This window comes from Colletes gigas, unplaced genomic scaffold (assembly GCF_013123115.1).
Source record: "Colletes gigas isolate AHSC1104 unplaced genomic scaffold, ASM1312311v1 Colletes_gigas_Sc00019, whole genome shotgun sequence".
Classification (NCBI taxonomy): Eukaryota; Metazoa; Arthropoda; class Insecta; order Hymenoptera; family Colletidae; genus Colletes; species Colletes gigas.
The window spans coordinates 912424-934448 of NW_025106648.1; the positions used below are offsets into that span (position 1 = coordinate 912424).

The window sequence follows — 22025 nt, forward strand, 5'->3', positions numbered from 1 at the left end:
TGGATTTTATACGCGGGCCAGTCACGTGACCTCTCACTATGCTGGAGAGAACGACCGCGCATGCGCGTGACATTGTTTACACGTGCCCACGAACCATGCCCTACCATGTGCACGTTAGCACGTGCTTCGTTATGATCGACGTCGATAATTTTGAAAACTCGCGACTCCCCAAATGTTTACATATCGATTCCATAAACCTCTTCAACGAGTTTCATGACGTTTCTAACGAGTTTTCGAGCCTTTATTTACGATTCTACGTACGTAACCGATCTAATTGGGATACTGTTTGCAGCGCGGTTTCATATTTGAAGGCTGCAGCTTTAGTTGCACCGTAAGCTCAGGATGAGCAAAATTGTAACGATAAATTTACAGGTTTCGCTATTTGCAGACAATTTATAAATTTATATTTTTCAAATGTCTTCTTTCAATTTTCTACAAATTTAACTAGCGATTTATTTAATTCTATAATAGCGTATAAATAAATGGCTGCGTTTGTAAATTTCTACACACTTTCTAACATGTTTATAAATTATTCAATTTGCGAATTTATTGCAACTTTCTAGATAATTTCTAGAACACCTATGTTTTAGATTTATTTAGTTGCTTGTAAAAAATTTTTAGAGCAAACAGCACACTACATAATATCCTGTACAAATGTTCATATTCGATCGAACATATTTAATATTTTAATAAACTATATTTGTCATGTTTGATAAAGTATAGTTGCAACATTATTCTTTGTCCCTATTTTCGAGCCCTCTTCGGTACTACCTTAAAATAATTTATTATTTACATCAAGCATACGTAGTCGCAACAATAAATATGGATGTAACCTTTGACACGTCACGCGTTCACATAATTTAACAAAGTAAACGATTTTGGTTTTTCTATGCTATGTTTTATCGCTATTATGCACACTTGATGTAAATAATCGAATATGCCTATCCTTGACTCCAATGCTCCGTCTTACGAGGATTTCTTTCCTAGGAGAACGTCGTCGCTCTTGTTTCAAAGGGCGACTAGCGCACGTCTATAAATTTTACTTAATCCACCGTATTTGTGTATTTCCACACTTAGCCGATAAGACAAAATAATGAGAATTTTATCTTTACTGCCGCGTTAAGAAAATTTTTACGCATAAAACAAAAAAAACGACTTTTTCGGTTGTAAGTCAGACGCGTTCTTTGTTAATCTTGATGACACGATAAGGTAACATAATACCCGGCAATTGTCATACCTTCGAGAAATCAAATACGTCACGAAAAGCTCTGCTAAGCACTTTTAATTCGACATCGTAACGAGTTCCTTTGTCGTTTCGACATTTAAAATACAGCGTAATTTTAAAAATTCGCGTAAGTAGCTTTGTACAAGTTCTACAACATAATCGACCATCGACATCGATTGATAACCGACGAGAGGAGAGATTAGATTAGTCGAACATGACTTCTCCATCTCGTTTCAAGTAGTTTCCATTCAACGATTTCCAAAATGCAGTTTACGTGTTTTTATTTATCAATATTATGTTCATGAAAGCTATTTTGTATACGAATCAATTTTTATGTGTGTGAATGTCTTACGAATAGATACGAAAAATAAAAATTTTTATAACACTTATTAAACAATATAAAATAATTCTAGATTAAGTTACGTGTGATACTAATCCTCACGTATATTTGGATTACTTTTACACCTAATTTTTCTACGTTTACACTCAGCTATTTTCACTTTCATTTCATTTTAGTTCCTCATTATTTCGTTTCCATTTTAACGCAGTACCATCTTGCTTGAATTGTTTCGAGGATGACTCCATACTACCAATCGAAAGTGTTTACGTGTAGTTTATGAATAATAAACGATTAGTTATGACTACATTCGATGTCATTGAGTTTTCTGAACGATGCTCAATTGTTTACATTCGAAGTAGTTCTCTTTGATATGAATTTTTGTTTTCTTTGCAGATACAACCAACTTCGGTATAATGAATTAATATCAATGTATACTCCCAGATACATACATATAATACCTATAATATTTAGTTCGTAATTTAACCTTTAGTTGAATTTAAACACGATTTTCAATCAAGCGTCACTAACTAATAATTGCTTTACAAATAGTTTTTAACAGATTATAAGTAAAATATATTAGGGAAGATCATTATATTGATAATTGACATCCAGTTTATTCTCTATTCTGGAAAGTTTATTCCAATAAAATTAAATAAATTTTGAACGATCTTTTCAATAAGAATTTTCTCGAATATCGTCCGACTCTGTCTAATTAATAAGATCGTTGCACTCCGTGAACAATCACGATCTGATAACAGGGCTGATCGCATCGTGTGAATCACAGTGATATCCTTCTTCTGGAGTCGAGGACCGGGACATTCCCACCATACTTTCACCACTCAGCCGTCTAGCACAGACTTATGTATCTGGCTTGACGAGTTTTTTCCTGACGCGTAAATCAGCGTAAAGTACATCTTTCGTATCTCGATCGCCTAACAAGATTTTTGCATTTATGACTCAATTTTTAATCGCGCGTTACGTTTGATTGATCATTAACCGGAAGGCGACTGGCTTGCTCGCACGTATACATCAGTTATAAATAATTACAGGCAACGTGGAATATTCATTCCGTGCTGTTGCAATTATATCTTCGATTGCATCGTTGAACCACTACGAGCGGGCAAACAAAATAATGAAAACAAACATTAAAATCTCGGTGCAGCGAACGTTGGACTGTTTTATCGCGAATGTAATGAAATTTTTTTTTGAACACTAGCCTCGAAGATTAGTCTACGATTTAAATAGGAATTTATAACCTCGAAGTCTAGAAAAGAGAACCAAACGATTGGAATGGCAACGATAATAACATAAATTGTTTGGAACGGATGTGTATCGAAATGTGGAGGGATGAAATGTGTAAACTTGGAATTCCACGCCCGCATATCCGTTCCATTGGAATATTTTAAGACGAAGGCGGTCACTTCCGAAGTACTGCGAAGTGGATGGTATAATTAGAATTGTGTATAATAAAAATGGTTTGCATGCATCGCGCGCGGACCGCCATGGAAGCCGAAAATGAGTACTTCGACGAGACGCAGAATATCTCAAACATCAGAAAAAAAAAAGCAATGGCCGTGGCACGATTCACAAATAGCGATTTTAACACTCGACGGACTCTTCTGGCTCCGCGTTGTCCTCTTTTTAGTAAAATTGAATTAAAATGCGCGCAAAACGCGGGAGAAATGCGGCGTTCGATCTCCTTTCGCGTACAGACGAGACGCCAACGAGGAACTCGCGTCGAGGAGCTCGTGCCACTTTAATTTCATCAAGCTCGGATAACATTGTCACGTCAGTGTTATGTCATGGAACGTGCCCGATGTTCGCGTCGTCGTTTCGTCTTCATTATACCAATAAACCAGCCACTCGCACTCCGATGCCCCCAATGAAAATTAATAAATTCCCCAGCAAGTTCCATCATAAAACGTCAATGGGACGTTCACTCGTCTGCGTCCTGTTTTCTTTCACAATTTTCCACTCGACCATCCGTCGAAGCCAAAATCTTCGATGTCAATACAAATTTATTAAGTGGGGAACAAATATAGGATAAATCATGCAGTATTTTTTCACTGAGAAACTTTTCGATCTTGTAAATCTCGATGCAAGAAAGTTTGGACTCGTACCATTTAAAGTAAAACGATTCCAGGTATTCGTTCATCAAAAATGGTCGAAAGAAATGACGAAGCTGCACGAGTGGCTCGTATATGGCAACGGAATTATTCTACCAATGGTAATGACATATTATACAAATCAGAACGCTATAATTGAAGTATGATTCTAAGATGCATACGAAATTGTCGATGTATAAAAAACGTGACCAAAACATACAGACAAACGTTAATTTTTTTTTTTAAATATCAATCCAATCGATGAATTTCGATATATTACGACCACGAAAAGGACGCCATATTGAATTTGTCATTCCAGGCGAAAAAATATTTAGATACGAACCAGGAGATCGCACAGCAAAAAATTTGTCTATTTTCGTTTCTGAATTCACGAATGTACACAGTAATAATCTCGAAAAATGGTCACGTCGACGCGTCACTAACGAACGAACGCTTCTATCGCGATTTACTTCGCATTTTAATTCCTCATGCCGGCGAACGAGAACCGATATTCCGTTCGAATTCTTTTCTAACTCTTACGTAATCATCATTTCGCTCGACCTTCACGGTAATTAAATCGTTCCGTATTAACCAGCGATTATGGAATGAAAAATCGCGAAGACATTGCGACTGCATCAGCGAACGTGTCGAGTATTCGTAGATCAATAATTTTTTTTTCCTACGTCGAGTGCAAAAGCAATATTATCGTTTATAATAATAAAACGTTTCGTCCTTGGGTTCAATATTCGTCGATGAAAATCATTACGATTCCGCGAAAGAATCGTACGATAGTGAAATCATCGTATTGTTTACTTTGTCTCCGGTACGATCCGTCGTTGCAAGCGATTTTCATTCGATCTTTTATCATTCCTTTCCATTGCCTGGTTCGCGAAACGTGACCAAATATTTCCACATTATGATCGAAACGATTTGTGCAAACCGCGATTCGCACTAATTTGGTTAGTATAGTCAAGTCGATCCCGCGAGCCTGTTGTTATGCGCGTTAGTAATTAGCGTGACTACCGTGTGCGTTGAAAATGCTAATGAGATACGCAACAGCGTTCTTTGGACTATTTCCAGCGTCAACTTCGTTTACTTTCGCAACGTGTTTGTTGTGTGCGACGTTTGCTCCTTTTATTTCGCGATGGAATACGCGACACGACGATTATCTGACAATTATTATTGGAATGAGGAAACGGGTCATGGACGTTGATGATGATCAAGTTATCCAACGCGATGTGTCGAGTAATTTTTCTTATTGTTCGATACCTCCGCGAATAAATTATCCTACTATTCAGAGGTGCGAAATGTTTCTTTCCTCGTTGATGATTACATTACTAGTAATTGAAAAGCGACGTAACTATTGCTGTTCGTTGTTTCTAAACAAAATTGTACCAGTCCTTATTATATTCTATGATAAGAAATATGGTCACATTGCTTGTATTCTTCAATAAATTATCTTAAAATGGAAATTCCGACAAAAGTTGAATCATATTTTGGTCGTGTCACCGATGACTTTCAAAAAATTTTAACTGCAAGTGATAACTAAACTTGGCGGGTCATAAATCCGTAAAACTGAACTTCTCGTATCATAAATCTGTAAAACTGAAGAAAAAACATTAACTCTAAGAGTTTCTTTCATTTTTATTGCACCTAAGTCAAAGTGACGCTTGACTGATTTTTTACGTCCACTTCGAGGTAGTTGAAAGTTATTGTTTCGTTCAAAAAATGATTCCTCTAAGCAGTGGCGCGTCCAGGAGGGCTGCAAAGAATCATTTGTATCCATTTTCCTTATTTTTTCATTACTAATTAAAGAAATAAATTTGCAAAATTTAAACAAAACATAGAAAACGAGTAACACCCCTTGACTGGATGGGGCAACTATCCATTTTGTAATTATCAAAATTTATTTATACGTAACAAGACAAGAACACTTTTTCTGTCATCTTCAATAATAGATCTTAAAATTTTCACGTTGAATTTTTTCCTTTCGAATAATTTCTTATCGAATATTGAATTTAAAAAGCGAAGATGAGAATTAAAAATGCATTATTGTCTATGTTTGATTTCTTGTGTCAATATTGAAACTCTTCTCTGCCTTCACGAATAAAGCAAATAGTAAATTTTCAGTTGCATCTTCCTTGATCGTTTTCTGACTTTGAATCTCGTCTATCGATGTTGCAATCGATTATTTCCAGCGACGTAACCGCATAACCGTTTTCTCGATTTTATTGCGTTTTGATGGGCCGATCGTTAACGTACACGAAGAACCGGGATCCATTTTCTCGTTCGAGTGCAGCGCGTTCGATCGTAAAATGGATCTACAGAATCCATTCGGTGTCGAAGAATAACACACGTCTGCGAAAACATGGCGTCAATGTCAAAAGCGAGGCCACGGTAACGATCTGTCGCGAGAATTCTTTACCAGGTCCAATCTAATTAATCCTCGTTAAGTCATTGTCAATCGTTTACGTAAACGATCGCCCCGAGTGCAACGCCAGATGCAAACTTTTTCATCACGAAACGCGCACGTGTACGTACCTTGTTCCAACTGGTCTACAAAAGGGAAGAAACACTCGTTGCGTGTCGTCTGCGAGTTCCAATGACGCTGCAACTTTAATTTCAACAGGGACATTGTATTCTTCGATTAATTCCATCGACAGTCTAATTATCGATGACTTTAAAAAAAATTAATCGCATGTGGACGTTAGACTTTTCAGATCATAGATCTGTAAAACGTAAAAATAACATTGTGTTTCATTTTGGGGATATACAGTTGCTAAAAATTATCTTGAATACTTGACAAAGATAAGATTTTGGCTCTGATAGTACCTAAAACAGAAATGAATGAAGAAAATTGAAAATCCAAAACAAAGTGATAATTCAATATCAGACTAGTCACCTTAAATGACTTTTTCACACGTTCCTAAAAGATTTAATTGATATCTAATGGAACCATCATCACGTTGACTGTCATGGTGACCACTGGTGACAGGTGCATCAAGCTTAGATAATGTTCATCAATGTGTTAAAAGATAGCAAGTAAAGCAAATTGGGGTTCAAAATAATATCGATGGTCCAGTGTGATCTAGACATTAAAGCAACCCTCTATAACCCAGCATAACTCTGAAGCTACATATTCATTATTTATAATACATTCTCCAAGTCTGATTTAATCTTGTCCTCGATATGTATCAATTGTGGTTTTAAAGCAATAGTATGGCCCAACGACATTATTTTACATTGTTTAACACTTTCTAAAGAAAATACAAAGATGGCGACGTTACTGACTCAACTCCAGCATCACTGTAACAAAGATGCAAGATTTGGGATAAAATGAGAATTGACGCCCAATAAACTTCTTGCAAAGCCACGCGATGCGTTCCATTCGCGTTTGAAAACGAACGCCGGATATCCTAAAATGACTTTATTAACTCCTTAACTTTACACATGTTTAATATGTAGTACTTGTCAGAGATATCTGTATACGTGTGTTATTACTTCAATATTCCTTCGTTCGTAATCGACGTGACCACTCGAGGATGATCGCAACCGAGGCGTCCATTTTCGGTCGAGTCGAACGAGCAACTCCCTTCATCCGATCTCGTCGAAGCGCTACAGCGGACAAAAATAATTCGAAATTCCCAGTCAATATGTATTCTTATGTATAGCGTTGTGTGTACAAGAAATTCCTATGCGCGACGCCGCAATCGTATCCCTCCCCCTCCCCCACCCCATTCGCGTGGAACATTTTCGTTTGCTTTCATCGGGAATCGGCTCGAACGTTCTCTTCCATTCTATCTAGTCGTTCGTTCTCTCCATCTTTCTCTCATTTTATCTTCCTCTCTTTTGTACAAAATACTTTCGAACAACTCTCTCACGGGCCAAACGAAAGTTCCCGCCTCCTCTTCGCCCCGAAAAGACACCATTTTTTTTTTGTTCGCCTCCCGCCGCCCTTCGACTTCCCGTCTTTACACGTTTTGCGTCCCCCGTCTTATTAAATATCGTACACGTTTATCATACATAATTGTCGTTATTCTGTTTCTTTTTTTCGTTTTGTTCGTTTTGTCACAGTAACACAATTGCAGCGGTCGAGAGTTACGCGTTAGAGCGATGATATGATTAGAAGCATGATATGATGTGTCCTTGTTTATCGCAGCGGCTAGACCAGGGTACAAAGGGATGCCCCAATTTTTCGTAGTCGTCGCGTGGCGTCCGGGGGTCGCCCGCGACCCGAGCTTTTCGTATAAAAAAAGGTACCGACGTTAGTTGGAGCTCGGACGCGGCCACCCCCATGACCCGTGACCCTTCAATTTCCTTGTGGAGGGGAGGGGGGGGGGTACGCTAAAACGTTATACAAAAATAGAAAATATTCCGAGGTATCGCTACAAGTCGAGTACACGGAAGTGAGGCGTAATTCGAGGCGCAAACAAAGATGGAACGATTGAAAACGTTTTGGTGATAGTCTTTTCTACGATGCTTCGTTCTCGAGAAAATCCTCCCCCACTACGATAGTTGGCGTGCAAAAGTATTATAGTTTATTGTTCGGATAAAATGTAGTGGGCAGAGCCAAGAAACGACGAGGGATTAAAAATGGCGATGAAACCACAAATTGCTATATGCTCGAACGAACAAATAAAGTAAAATAATCCGTTGTATTATTGTCAAACGATGTAACTGTTAGACGGAGAGATAAGATATTCGAAGACGGATGTTTTTTAATACGAATTTTTAAGCTTGTTTTTCTCTGGAGCGAGGCTCGCCACGGGCAAATATTTATTTCGCAATTTCGATGGTAGAATCGCTGTCTGTACGGTTTCACCTCGAATTACAACCCATTCTGTATTTATTACAGATCAACGTAACGCTTTCGTTTCATGGATCAAGTGTCTTTCGTTGAGTTCACGCTGCGATAAACAAGACGCGATGAGAAAGGATTTGTCGCGTAAATATACTTAAATCTTCTACATTATAAAGACGTGAATTAATAGTAATATATTATATCGTAATTTAGCTTGCATACGAAACGTCCGTTTATCATTCTACATACACAATTAGCATCATCATCATCATCATTCACACGAGTTTATAGGAGTGACCCCAAATTTGCGGATTCGTCGACCGTCCTCGCGCGCGCGGATGTGAACGGACCCTTCAAATTCGAGGCGGGCGAAAGATATTTCTTTTTTTTTTTCTTTTTTTTTTTTTTTTAATTCTTTCTTTTGTCTCACATTTCCCTTTTAAAAAATATCAGGAAACCATCGAGGTATTGAAGAAACGGCGTACATACCCGTATCGTACCCAGAAAACGCACTTCTTCAAATTACGTAAAAATCTTGCAACAGAGCAGTTGGAGAGATTATACAAAATCATTTATAAAACGTGTATATATGCGCCCTGCGCAAAGGGTACGGGTCACGCTCTTTTGTATACATTATTAAACGGGTTCTTATTACCTTATCCACCCCCCCTTTTGTTCATCTTTTTCCCCCATTTTTCACTTTTTTTTTTTTTTTTTTTAAATAAGTATCTTTTGGCTTGGTAACTATGTAACGTTTAAATTAAATAGCTTTCGTCTTCAACGTTTCAGACAGGCTTTTAAAACATGTTTTGTGATACACCTTAAAAATTCGTAAAAGGCTTTTTTTTTTCATCGTAAAACGATAGTCGAATGCAACGTTTCACAGACAATAGTCAGAAGGCGTTGCTAAATGATCAAACGAAACGTCGGATTGTGCGTAAAAAACGAACAGAAAGCTTCCTCTGTACAAATGTCACGGTATGCAGTAAAACGAAAAATAAATGAAGAAAACGTAAATGCTATTGACATGGATCTGGCAGCATTTGAACAACATTGACCTAAGTGACTGCAGACTGTCTATCGAACGACAATTAGGTAATATACATATTTATATATATTTGTATATATATATATTATCATTAGTTTTCCTTTTTTTTTTTTTCTTTTATTCTGCATGGCCTACAGTGCCAATGGAAGCATTTTGCTGTCACTTTGCAATGGCATCGCACGAACAGATATATTCGATTAAGTTTTTTAAAAAAATTCTCAGTTCTTTCTAACATTAATTCCACGAATCGATAACCGATCGTCGGACGGGCCCGATCTCGATCGAATTACTCGTTCCTCTGTGTTTCCTCTCGTTCAGACGGTACATAAAAAAACAAAAAAAAAAAAAGAATTGTTGCACAAACGGCGAGAAGCTGCCACCGTCCGACGACGAGTTACGGTTGCTTCTCAAATTTCTCTTTCTTTCTTTTCTTTTTAATCATCTGGCAGTGTTTTACACGTTGTAGGTACGTTGTACGATAAGAAGATTCGTTAAGTCGATAGTCCTTGATACTTGGAGACCGTTTAACAGTAAACTGCGTCAAGTCGTAGAACCGTTCTACGCGTGGTTCGCCCTCGCAGCAGGATACCCTTATTGCTTACAAAAATGGCACTGATTACTGAAATATTTTACGAGTATCGTTGCTGTCCCCGAGTCTGCCCACACCGAATCAAATACTTCGCCGTAACGATCGATGTGTGTTCGGTTCTACCGGTAAACCTAAAACCTAAAATCCGCTGAACCAGGTCGGAGCAGTGAATCCTTCCTTCACTTCTACAGTTTGAATTCGTTACGAAAGGCAACGCGTGATTTGTATCCCATATTCCCTAGAAAAGTTTCCCGTGAAATACAGACGGTCGATAGAGTACATCGATTTAAACAAAATCTATATATATGTATATATATATATATATATATAAAAAAAAAGAAAAAAAAGAAAACGCAATAAAAATGAAATATCGAGAATCTCGTTGACTGGATCTCTCTTAAATTACGTATTACCGCGATTCAACGGCAACGAACGAGCGTTGTTCAACACGTTTACGTGGTTATCGTAAAAAATAAGTAAAAAGTGCGGCGCGCGATTTTCTCTCAACGTGAATATCTTTTCATCTACGATGTACCGATCATACCGGACGAACGAAAGCCTTAGAGATTGCTGTATACGTTCAGAGATCCACAGCCGTCGAGGTCAACGGCGAGCTGAGGTTTCTTCTGATAATTGTTTTGGTTTTGCGTGTGTATTGGGGAGTCTCCGAGCATCGCTAGCATATATTTGCGCGTGGGCGAATGGACCGTATTTTGTTAGGGGGGTACGTAAGGAGGGGGTTTCCTGTACGTTGGGGTAGGTTTGGGACGATTCTGACGATTGGTGTCGCGGTTCGTGGCGAATGGCGGCGGCGGCTGGTACGGTTCCTCTGAATTCTCCTTTGGCAACATCGGCACGTCCGCTCCGTCCTCGGTTTTCTGATATTCGGGGGGTGGTAAGGGTGGTTTCTCTTCCTTCAAAATGACCGGCGACTTGTTACCTGTAACAAACAGAAGGAAGGAGAATTTTAATTTGTATGCTTTTGGAAGATCAACAAGTCAATGAGAATTATACTGTAGCTCACGAAAGTATTTGAGAATGTGTCATATAGATTTCGTAGAGTATAATCTTTCATAATTATTCTAATCACGAGCACATTTGACCGATTGTAAATAGGAAATATATGTATAGCAAAGACGAAAGGAGAGTATCTTCAGTTTTACACCAAACTATCCATAAATCTACTTAAAGTGACAATGTCAAAAATCACTTGGATCAGTTTTTTCTAAATAAACATACAAAATTTTATGAACAATGGAATCATGCTACTACCAAGACAATGACCCAAGGTATTGAATCAAAATGATCAGTATATAATTCAGTAAAATATTTATGTATCATAAGAAAATTGCTCCTCTTCACGAAGAAAAAAAACGAAATTACTTTCCGACAAACACAATAGTTAAAAATCAACACAAATGAAAAATGATTCATCAATACCTGGGTCTGGCTTCTCATCCAGTTCGTCCTGGAAGATCACCGGTATCCCTTTACTGCGGAAGCTCTGTCTCTCGTCGTCTTGCTCGCTGACGCTCATCTTCCCGCTACGTCTTCGTCTGTAGAGCACGCAGGCGATTATGCCCGCCAGAATGAGCATCGCGGCTATGATTATAGCGGGCAGAACGAATGTGATCAGATAGTCGTCGTGGAATGCCCCGACCGAGGTGGAATCGTCCACGGGTGGAACGTTGTTATCCGGCGAGTGAACGTGGGGTGGTACTTCGCCCACGCAGATGCCCATCGGGACCACCGTGATCTGTTTAACGGGGAACTTCTGGCCCATGATGTCCAGGACCTCGTCCGTCACCGATCGACGATCGTTATCGTTCACCAGGACAGCTCGTAGTCTGGTCACCTCCTCGTGCGCGCAGTACGACGTGGGAAGGGTTCTATTGTGCCACGTGATCACCGTACTACCGTTCGATATACTGTGCAACGATATGGCGGAGGTGTCTCTGTCTTGGTAGAGATCGCGCAACTTCTCGATGAAGTTACGCTTCTGCAGGGCGGAGTGCGCGAAGGACTCGTATGGGATGTCCAAGGTCATCGAGAACTCGACCGTATGGTGCACGAGGGGCGCTGGATGGACGACTACGACTAGGCCATCCGTGGCACTCGCGTCTGCAACAATGAAATTGCATTTGTTTGGAGTCCCACATAACTGGGTACATCTCTAAAGCACGAGGCAAAATTAATCTAACTTATGAGTATTATGAATACAGAGAAGTTCCAGTTCTAATTACGAATCGCTAATTCTGAAAAATTACCATCTTTATCGGTGACAACCAGTTGGTACTCCTTGCGTCCAACATCACTGCGCATAGGGACGCCATAGAACTCCTGGTTCTTGCCATCGAACTGCAACCACTCGTGGGGTGGGATAGGCGTGCGGTCGATAGTCAAAAGAGACATCCGCATGTTTCGTGCAGAACCGTCCTCAGCGTCGTAGAAGGTATCCTAAAACGATCGATGAGGAGCTGATGTTTCTCGATCCCTAATTGTTTATTTCTTTTGCGAACATACCTCCGGCACTTTGAACACGAGAAGCTGCCCAACGGTAGCGTTAACCAGGTCCACTTGATTCCTCGGTACTGGCGGGAAGTTGGACTTAGGCTCCTGAGTGGAAACTTTAGGCGGCTCTGGACGACCTATGTCTTCGCACTGTCCAATACCCTGGTAGATCACTCTCTTCACCCTGATCTCGGGTTGAAGAACGGTCCTCAACGCTGCGCTAGGATCACCGGTTCTGTCGATCAGCACCTAAACGTTTCCCGGTTAGATCGTCGGAAAAACCAATGTTCCCAGTAGCGTAGAGATACTTACGTTCAACAGGTTGTCGATATATTCCTTGGGACACTCGCTGCTCCTTGGCAAACTATCGTTGGTCCAAGTGAAAATAGCTTGCTCGCGATCGATGTCCACCGATCGAACGGTAATGTGTCTGGTATCGCTATCTCCGTACACTTCGGCTATACTTCGAATCACCTGCGATAAATAATTCATCTTAAACGCTATTAAGATACTTAATCATCAGGTGCACTCAAAAAGAGCGTCCCAAAGGGTCAAATCGCAGATTTAAAGAAAGGGATGAACACGTACCTTCAGTTCCCAGTCCACGTCGGTGGGAAAATCTGTACGTTTCTCGATCCTCAGGTAAATACTAAACTCGTGATTCACGCTGCGACTGAGCTTGTGCTGTTGCACGTGAATGTCCAGCCTATCGGTCACGTTCAGGCCTTCGGTATCAGCGGCGACCAATTCGTACGTCCAGGTTGATATGTCGTTCTCCAATGGGCTGTTGACAGAGCAACGAGTTAGAACCTAGTCACTCTATACTGAGAGATTCGATGCTATAAAGCGAACGTCTGTGTCTCTGTATGTTTGTTTAACATCTTTGGGATACTGGATGGGAAGTAGCTATTTTTCTGTTATTGCATCACTCCTCAATTAAGCAACCAAATCAAATTAACTAATTTAGCGAAACAGCTTCCAAACTTCCAAACGTCAAAGGGAACTTACAGTCCATAAACTTCCTGCGTGTTCTGATTGAATTGAAGCCAATGGGTGCTCTTTAGAGGCGCTCCTTGTAAGTACAAGTTCAGCCTCAGACTCCTGGTGTCCCCATCCTCGAGGTCGCTGAACGTGTTGGATGGTATGACGTAGCTCAATGGTTTTCCAGCGGTCACCGGTATCTTCTTCAATCTTCTGTCCTGTCTCGGCGGGAAGTTTTGAGGCTTGTACTCCACGGTCACCGTGTTCACTCTGGGTGGTTCGACGGTCGCGTTGGTCGTTGTCGGAGTGCTGACGGTCATACTGATGGTGGTGCTGGATGTTGTTGTGTTGACGATGGTTGGAGTCATTTCAATGTACGTGTCGGTGGTGGATGTGGTAGGTGGTAGTGTTCGCATTTGTGTGGGCGTTGTCATGGGTGTTGTGGTGATGTTCTTCACAAGTGTTGTTGCTTGTGTACTGGTAATCGTGGGCACGAAAGTTGTCATGTTGTGTGAGAGTGTTGTGACGGGTACTTGAGTAGTAGTGGTCTGATTCATCATGGGCACTGACGAATGTTCCGTTGGCTGAAGGCAGAAAGAAGACGTCTTACCACCGGGAAGTAATCGGTTGAACGAGATCTCGGTGGGTCTGTGGTCGTGACGCAAGGGAACAGGGTTTTTGGGGGGAAATTAATTCGCGAGCGACGAATGAACATTTTTGATCCGTTCGTAAACTAACTCACAGATTTTTCAAACCGACATCCAGTTGGTCAGATGCCAGTTTGTCGACGTTTGGTGCTGACGATCGTAGAAGCTAGCGTTAATTGTTAGTTTACAAACGAAGATGGTTTCGGGTTCGTAACGACCTATCCGTTGGCAAAGCGAGAGACTCGTGGAATCGACTATATGCGCAGCATGGACTATAATACAAATGAGAAGCACGAAGCACTGAAGCATTACCTCCTCCGTGGTGGTATTCACGGTACCACCGTTGACGTCCGTCTCCGTCCTCTCGACGACGGTCGTGGGCGTTCCAACTGTGCTAGAATGAGGAACGATTACCGAAGGGAGGATGGTGGTGGTGGTGGTTTCTGGAATAATGGCGGACGAGACGTTTATAGATTCGTTCTCGTGTCTGGTGTTCTCCATCCACTCCTCGGTGGTCTCTGGCCGCGATGGTTCTGTCGTCGGTGCAATGGTGGTCGGTACGCTAGTTGTTGTTGTTGTATCGGCTATTGTGGTAGTCGTTGTTGTGCTAGTGGTGGTGGTACCAGTGGCCGTTGACGGTGGTTGTTGGGTGGTGGTTGTCGAGGTTGTTGTTGAGGTAAACGTCATGACGGTGGTTGTTGTTGGGGTGGTTGATGGTGGTGATGTAAGTTCAGTGGTTGTTGTCTGCGAAATCGTTAGTAGATGCGTTGTACGGCACGAGAAACTTGGTTAGTTACATTATGAAGGGTAGAGCGAAGTAGAAGATGTACAGCGATGGAGCTCGTCGGTCTCTCGGGCTTTCGTTTCCTTTGAAAATGTATGTTTGGCGTACGGGCGCTTTCTATACATCGATCGATACCGTCTAAAACGGCGCGGGATTGGCATAGGCCGGCATTAAACACGCAGTACCCACAGCTACACTAAGTATTTTAAGCGCAATGACTCCCTTCAAGCGATTTGCGTATGCGAATGAAAGACAGAAATAAGAATCTCAACGAAAGCCTGTTTATAGCTGTACGGTATTTCCAATCGGAACACGAAGTCGGTGATCTGACATCACACGATTGGACGATTACAGGCCCGATACTTACGCCGGAGGACGTGTCCGTGGTCGTTCTGTTCACAGCGTTCTCCGATACGTTCGTCTGGTTCACCATTGGAATCATTTCCTCGATCTCCTCCGTCTGGGAACAAGTAAATATATTTTTTACGAGAATGATAACTAGTTTACAGGAACCGTGGTTCACCTTCGCCTGTAAAAAATATTTTTCTTTTACGAGGACTTCTGAACTTACATTCCAATTGATAGACTCTTCCCCGTGATGGTGCCTGTGAGGATGTTCCGATCCTAGGCTTTCCCTGGGAGAGTTCGTCTCTGGCACAAACGTTGGTTGCACCTGCGAGTCTTCGTCGTCCTCGCTGTCCTTCTCGTCATCATCGTACTCGTCGTTGTAATCCTCGTCGTATTCGTCGTATTCGAAGTTTCCGGAACCAACGTCCCTGCGATTCCTCGACAAGGGGCTCATATCCGTCTTCACGCGCCACAGTAAGACCGGATGTTGCATAACCTCGGCCAGTGTTCCGTCCCTCGCTTGATCCCGCAATCGCTTCACCAAATCCGTCTGATGTCTCCACAAATGATCATCGCAACCGACCTGTTACGAATTTACAAATACCAAATTTGTGACTATTTCGAGCCCTTCAGACATTTCTGGTGTATCATAGGTTTACCCAAATTTATAAAAACAGTACTAAAACGATCATACGTGGATAGAAAGTCTGTATATCAAACTGTATATGGAAAAATTGCAGATACTATATTTTAAATAAAATACGGTTATTTAAAACAACCTTTTTCATCGACAACGACAAGTTCTCTTCTACGTTTGTGAATAGTAGTTACGTTAAAATATAATAAATAATGAATTCTTGGGTTTGAATGGTTATTACATCCCTCCCCGTGCGGAAATCTTTGTGTTCCGTTTGTTAACCGTTTGTTCCGTTGTTGTTGTCCACCGCATTTGTGGTGCCAATTAGAGTACTCTAAGGGGTCGAATAATAATTCAGAAGATTCACCTGCCACTGTACCGCGGTGAGGTGTTTCTCTTTACGATGTTTCGCGTTTCCAGGTCCGCTGAGGATCACCGAGCTGTCCATGTTCAAGTTCTCTTTGGCGCTTTGAGGGTGCATGGAAAACGCGCTCTGAAATTCAAATCGACGAAAATGGATCAATGGCCGAAGTGACGGGTTTTATGAATAGTATACGAGGAAATTCTGGTTCTCCACTGACTTCGATTAACCCTAATCCTACGGGGATATAACTTTGGATCGTGTATCAAATTTCAAACGCCGTTAATAACTTTGTACGGTAATAATATTTCATGTGTAATTCTCAGGGCATCGTAAACTATATCGAAAACTACATGGTAATCAAAAATCAATTTGATTGTAATCTGTTTTATTGTATAATATATTGTTAATTGTATTAATTGTATTATACAGATTTTCGATTACACTGGCGAGAGAAATTCAGCGAACGGGATGGAAAAAATATTTACAGCGATTCCGCGGAATGTAATTCCATCAACTCGATGGCGAAAATTAAATCATCGTAACCGAATTAATTATACGGATGGAATGAATTTTCCGGGAATGCAATTTCAACCGTGATCGCGGTATGAAGCTTTGTTTCCGACAATTGGTAAAACTAGTTTATCAACGCGAGATTTGTTCATGAGTTTCTCAATATTATAAAATACAGTTAAAATTAAATAATTTTCACGGGAAATGGTTACGAAAAATATAAAATCCATATAGCGATGGATTTACATCTTATTTCATTCGTTAAAAAATAGCAAATAATTTACCTCGATGAAGAAATTAAGGATATTTTATGAAGTACTAATTTCTTCAACGTTTTTGCCTAGTTGCAGAATGTGTATACCTAATAAGAAAACACGGTTCCTTTTTTAAAAAAATACTGCACGCGCAGCCCGGAGGTGCATCAATGCACTTACGAAAAGCACGGTCAAAGAAAGGTAGACCTCGTTGCACCACTTAGCTTTTACTTCCCTCATTTTTTCATACAAAGGGCAAAAAACTTTTCTGCGAGATAGAACTGGCTCTAGAAATATACAAGATATTACGTTCAAAATTACAGGGTGACCATTTGGCAACTGCTGTATTTGAGAAATAATAAATAACTTTTAAATTAAAATTGCTAAATTTCATCCGTTATTTTTATTTTCTTTCACTGTTTTTAGTTCGTGTGGGGTATAAAAATTTAGAAAAATTATCATATTGAAAATTGAAGCTTTAAAAATGTCCTGGAACACAGGACGATGGAAGGAACAAAATGGCGCGAGGCAAACGTTCGCGTCCCGTTTCGATGCGTTGATAACTGTGAACCAAGAAGTTTAATTGGCGAAATACGAGAGATTGCTCTAAAGAGGCTCGCGGAGGCGGCCTAATTTCGCGTGCGCGCGCAAAGTGGTGCCGACTCGAACGAAGAATATTTGATAAAGTTCTCCCCGGGCAGGGCGCGCGTGGGCTTCTTTACGAGAAGGAAGAACTTTACGACGCCAAAGAGGCCCGCTGCTACGCGCCCCCCGACACAGAGGATGCATCGCGAGCTCCGACATAATGCGGAAAATTTTCAACTTAAAAAGTATCCCAGCGTGGAGGCTCCTTTTCGTTACAGCGGGCATAAATTGGACGCCTTTGAGAACGGTCTTCCTTCTACTTTTTTTTTTCTTTCTTTCACCGGTACCGAGGGAATTCTTAATTAATTTAATCGCGGCGCCGGGGAGAGAAGGAAACGCGTTATTCTCGACATCCTTTTCCCCGTGAGTCATTCGCGCGCGAGGGTTTCCTCCGCGCGAACATTCCATCGGGCGGAAATTAAAAACAAGCAACGGGCTATTATTATTAGCGGACGTAGTTTGGGTTTTTTGCATTTTGATATCGCGTTGATAGCGGGGCCACGACGAACCATTAAACTTTACAGAATCAAGCGGCTTGACATTTGCATTTCCACAGAACGACTCTTTCAAGCGTTCCACGGAGATAGAAACAGATTTTATTAGGCAAATTTAAATTGCGCCGTGTGTTCTGCATCTTGTAGGAAGAATGCCATTTTCGTCTGTGTTTGTAATTGTCACTGGCTACTGGAGCACAGGAATATTATTAAATTCATGTAATGCCTTGGTAGATATACCTGTTGAATATCTATTTGCTAAATAAATACGACAGAGTTTCGACCTGAGTACTATTCTTCCGCGAGAAGAAGGCACAACGTGTTTATATCCCCATTCCTGTTGCTGTCAGCGGACTGCAGCAAGAGTGGGGATGTAAACACGCTATGCCCTCTTCTCGTGGAAGGACGATATGTATTTGATTAATGTAGTTTTACAAACCGAAAATGCTGTTCTTAGCTTGACGGGTTTCTGCTAACTTTGAGGCTCGAAAAAGGGAGTGCAATAAACATGTGTTCTCCTCAGGTATTACTGACCTTTGCAAGGGTGGAGACTGCATGCATGCAATGGTTATTCTCAACAGTACCAATTTAAAAAAAGAGAAATTCTTTAGATTGCCCATTTTCTGAGACAAGGGAGCGCATTTTAAATGGCGGGAGGCAAAAATCGTTAGAGTCAGCGAGGCTGTAGCGACCGAGTGGGTTGTAAAGAAGATCGTTCGAGGATACTTTACCACGTGAAGTCCCAAGAATCCAGCGAGATTATCGATGGTATTGACTCGGTCCAACGGCGAGAGGTTGTCGAACCTCGTGTCCAGAAACAACGTCAAGAGCGTCTGATCCTCCCCTTTGTTGCAGTGGGTCTAAAATCAGGAACGTCCTATTTCAGTCGGTCGGTTCGGCCATCGGACGGTGTCAGTGTGTGAAACGCCATAGAATTAAGGCCGTGGAGCGGGATAGGCTGACGCATACCGCGCAACTATCAATTGGCGTCAATCAACGGCGTCTACGAGACTAATTCCTTCACGAGATTTAAATGCGGCATGCCGATGTAATCGCGCTGTACGCGGCGCGCTTTGTTAACGGCTTTGTGTCTCACGATACGCTTGCACGCCCGTCGAACAAACCCTCTTTTCCCGCTTCCCGCCCACCCCTTCGCCCCCTCTTCGTTTTTCCCAATTAATTCAATTCTGAAACTCGGGGAACCGTTTCTATTTGTTAAATCGTTTCAACCCTAACGTTTCGACTGTGTTTTCGAACGATCGGAAACTGCAAAACCAACGATATTCTACCCAGATTTATTTTATTTAACATTCGATATTGAGAATTCATTAAAATTTGAGAATTAATTTTAGATATTTTAATTACTCAGATATTTGTGATATTCGAAAAAAAAATTCAACTTCCCCTTAACATAGCTTGTACATGGACCGATTATTAGAAAGGAAACCATTTCAGCAAGTTCTACTCAAAATTTTTATATTAAACACTTTTTTGCGGATACTTTTGGAGTACACAAGTTAGGAGACGCAACCAATTTGTGTGTGTATCGTTTATAATAATTGAACGAGCCTATTTAATTGTTTAATGAACCGGAATCAGACGCCCCCAAAAAATGGCGGCCGCGTTGCGTCGATTATCCGTCGCGATTCAATTAACTCCGACAAGCCGTGGAACGCGGTAAAAGAGTGACTCGATAAACGAGATTATTCCGTCAAACGATTTAACGAGCGCGTTATTGGGGCCAATTAATTATCGAGCTTCCGAAAATCGGCTCGTGCCCGATTAAAATGATCAACGCGCGATCGCGCCGCGAGAGTCAAACCCAGTGCACGGTTGTTGCCCGGCGTACCAACGAGACCGATTAACGAGCTAATTGATTTATCGCTTCGTTAGCAGCTAGCTAACCGAATTTAGTAACGATCGAGCGAGCTGGACCTCGCGAGAGATCGTCGCTCCTCCGCGATCGATGAATCACTCTGCTCTAGAAAAGAAACGAGAAAAAGTAGGTGGAATTCCTGACTCGTTGCATCACTAGTTTCTCGATCCCTAACACTGGGAGGAATTTTTATGGATTTTTTTTTTAAATTTAGATCAATTTTATCAGATTTAAGAAACCGTTTCAATTTCTAATGTTCTTCAGAAACAGATAATACTACGAATAAATTGTCGACTTATTTTTTGTTTTATCGTGGATAAAGTACATTTGTTGTTCTGTGGATTTTTTAGTCTTCGAGTCAAGGGATTAATGGCGATGTTTTCGAAAAGTTTCCGGAGGTTTCTGACCAGTCGTCTACCGAGAAAGTACTGGATTCAACAACAGGTTATCGATCCGTGCAATTAATCCTTGGAAAGCCAAGTCGGAGGTACCTGTTGTTCGTTCAGGAAACACTTGAACCGTTGCCAACGGAATGTTTTCACCGCTAACGACAAACTCGCGGCGATATCTCGGCTCGGGCCAGAGATAAGGACCTCACCTTTCCATCCCTGTGCTTCAGTTCCTCGTGCTTCTCGGGAACGACCTGCACGACGAACAGGTCCTTCACGGTCTCCCCGTGCATTCCGATGGCCTTGATGCTCAACCGATGACTACCCACGTCCTTTTTCGACGGCACGCCCAACAGGGTCGACGCCGCGTCGTCCCAGTACAGCCATCGCGTCAGCTGTTTTCCATTCGAGTCTACCAGCTATTTTTCAACATCACAAATCACAACAGACAAAATTAATTTAACAATAGATACATCCTTGTCTTCGTCAACATATTAGGAATTTAAGATTTTATATTGTGAATATAAAATTGTGATCAATACATTTTTTGTGATATTTTCGAGATCCATTTTGTGATACTTCATGTTTCACAACGTTTGTCGTTTATTCGTGATCTAAAAGCGACGTATCCATAGTTTTATGAACATATTAAGAATCTAAAGTGCTACATTGTGAATATAGAATTGTGATTGATATTTTTTGTGATATTTTCGAGATCTATTTTGTGATACTTCATGTTTCACAAATTTTGTCGTTTACTCATGATCTAAAAGTGATGTATCCATCGTTTTATGAACATATTAGGAATTTAAGATGTTATATTGTGAATATAGAATTGTGATTGATACTTGTTTTATGATAGTTTTGAGGCCCAATTTGTGGTCCCTTATATCTTATAAAGTCTGTCGTTTACTCATGATCTAAAAGCGACGTTTTCTGAACATATCGTTTCATGAACATATTAGGAATCTAAGATGCTACATTGTGAATATAAAATTGTGATTGATACTTGTTTTATGATACTTCTGAGGCCCATTTTGTGATCCCCTATATCTTATAAAGTTTGTCGTTAACTCGTGATCTAAACATAATGTATACATCATTTCATGAACGTATTTGGAGTCTAGGATGTTAAGTTGTCAATATAGAATTGTAAGACCCATTTTGAGACCCATTTTGTGAACCTTCATATCTTACACAGCTTGTCGTTTATTCGTGATCTAAAAGTAATGTATTCATCGTTTTATGAACATTAGGAATCCAGGGTGTTATATCGTGAATGTAAAATTGTGATCGATACTTGTTATATGATTCTTTTGTGACCCATTTTGTGATTCTTTATATCTTATAAAGTTTGTCGTATACTCATGATTTAAAAGTAATGTATACATTGTTTTATGAACATATTAGGAATCTAAGATGTTATATTGTGAATGTACAGTTGTGGTCAATACTTGTTTTGTGATACTTTCGAGAT

The 22025-nt window shown here is 40.7% G+C and overlaps 1 protein-coding gene across 4 annotated transcripts in view; it reads right to left on the bottom strand.

Annotated features, from left to right (window-relative positions):
- Positions 1-10604: 10604 nt before the first annotated feature.
- Positions 10605-22025, bottom strand: part of LOC122400650 (dystroglycan-like) — a 97281-nt gene continuing 85860 nt past the window's right edge. For 3 of the 4 annotated variants that reach the window (XM_043402197.1, XM_043402195.1, XM_043402196.1), the window contains 13 exons: positions 20758-20967; positions 19015-19143; positions 16384-16509; positions 15603-15962; positions 15399-15491; positions 14560-14991; positions 13628-14184; positions 13208-13403; positions 12932-13093; positions 12632-12868; positions 12376-12565; positions 11549-12229; positions 10605-11048 (listed from right to left, as the gene is read on the bottom strand). In XM_043402197.1, coding sequence (XP_043258132.1) covers positions 10825-11048; positions 11549-12229; positions 12376-12565; positions 12632-12868; positions 12932-13093; positions 13208-13403; positions 13628-14184; positions 14560-14991; positions 15399-15491; positions 15603-15962; positions 16384-16509; positions 19015-19143; positions 20758-20967 — 3597 coding nt within the window. In that variant the 3' untranslated portion in view covers positions 10605-10824. The remainder of the gene's footprint in view (positions 11049-11548; positions 12230-12375; positions 12566-12631; positions 12869-12931; positions 13094-13207; positions 13404-13627; positions 14185-14559; positions 14992-15398; positions 15492-15602; positions 15963-16383; positions 16510-19014; positions 19144-20757; positions 20968-22025) is intronic. The other variant, XM_043402198.1, reaches the window with a different exon arrangement.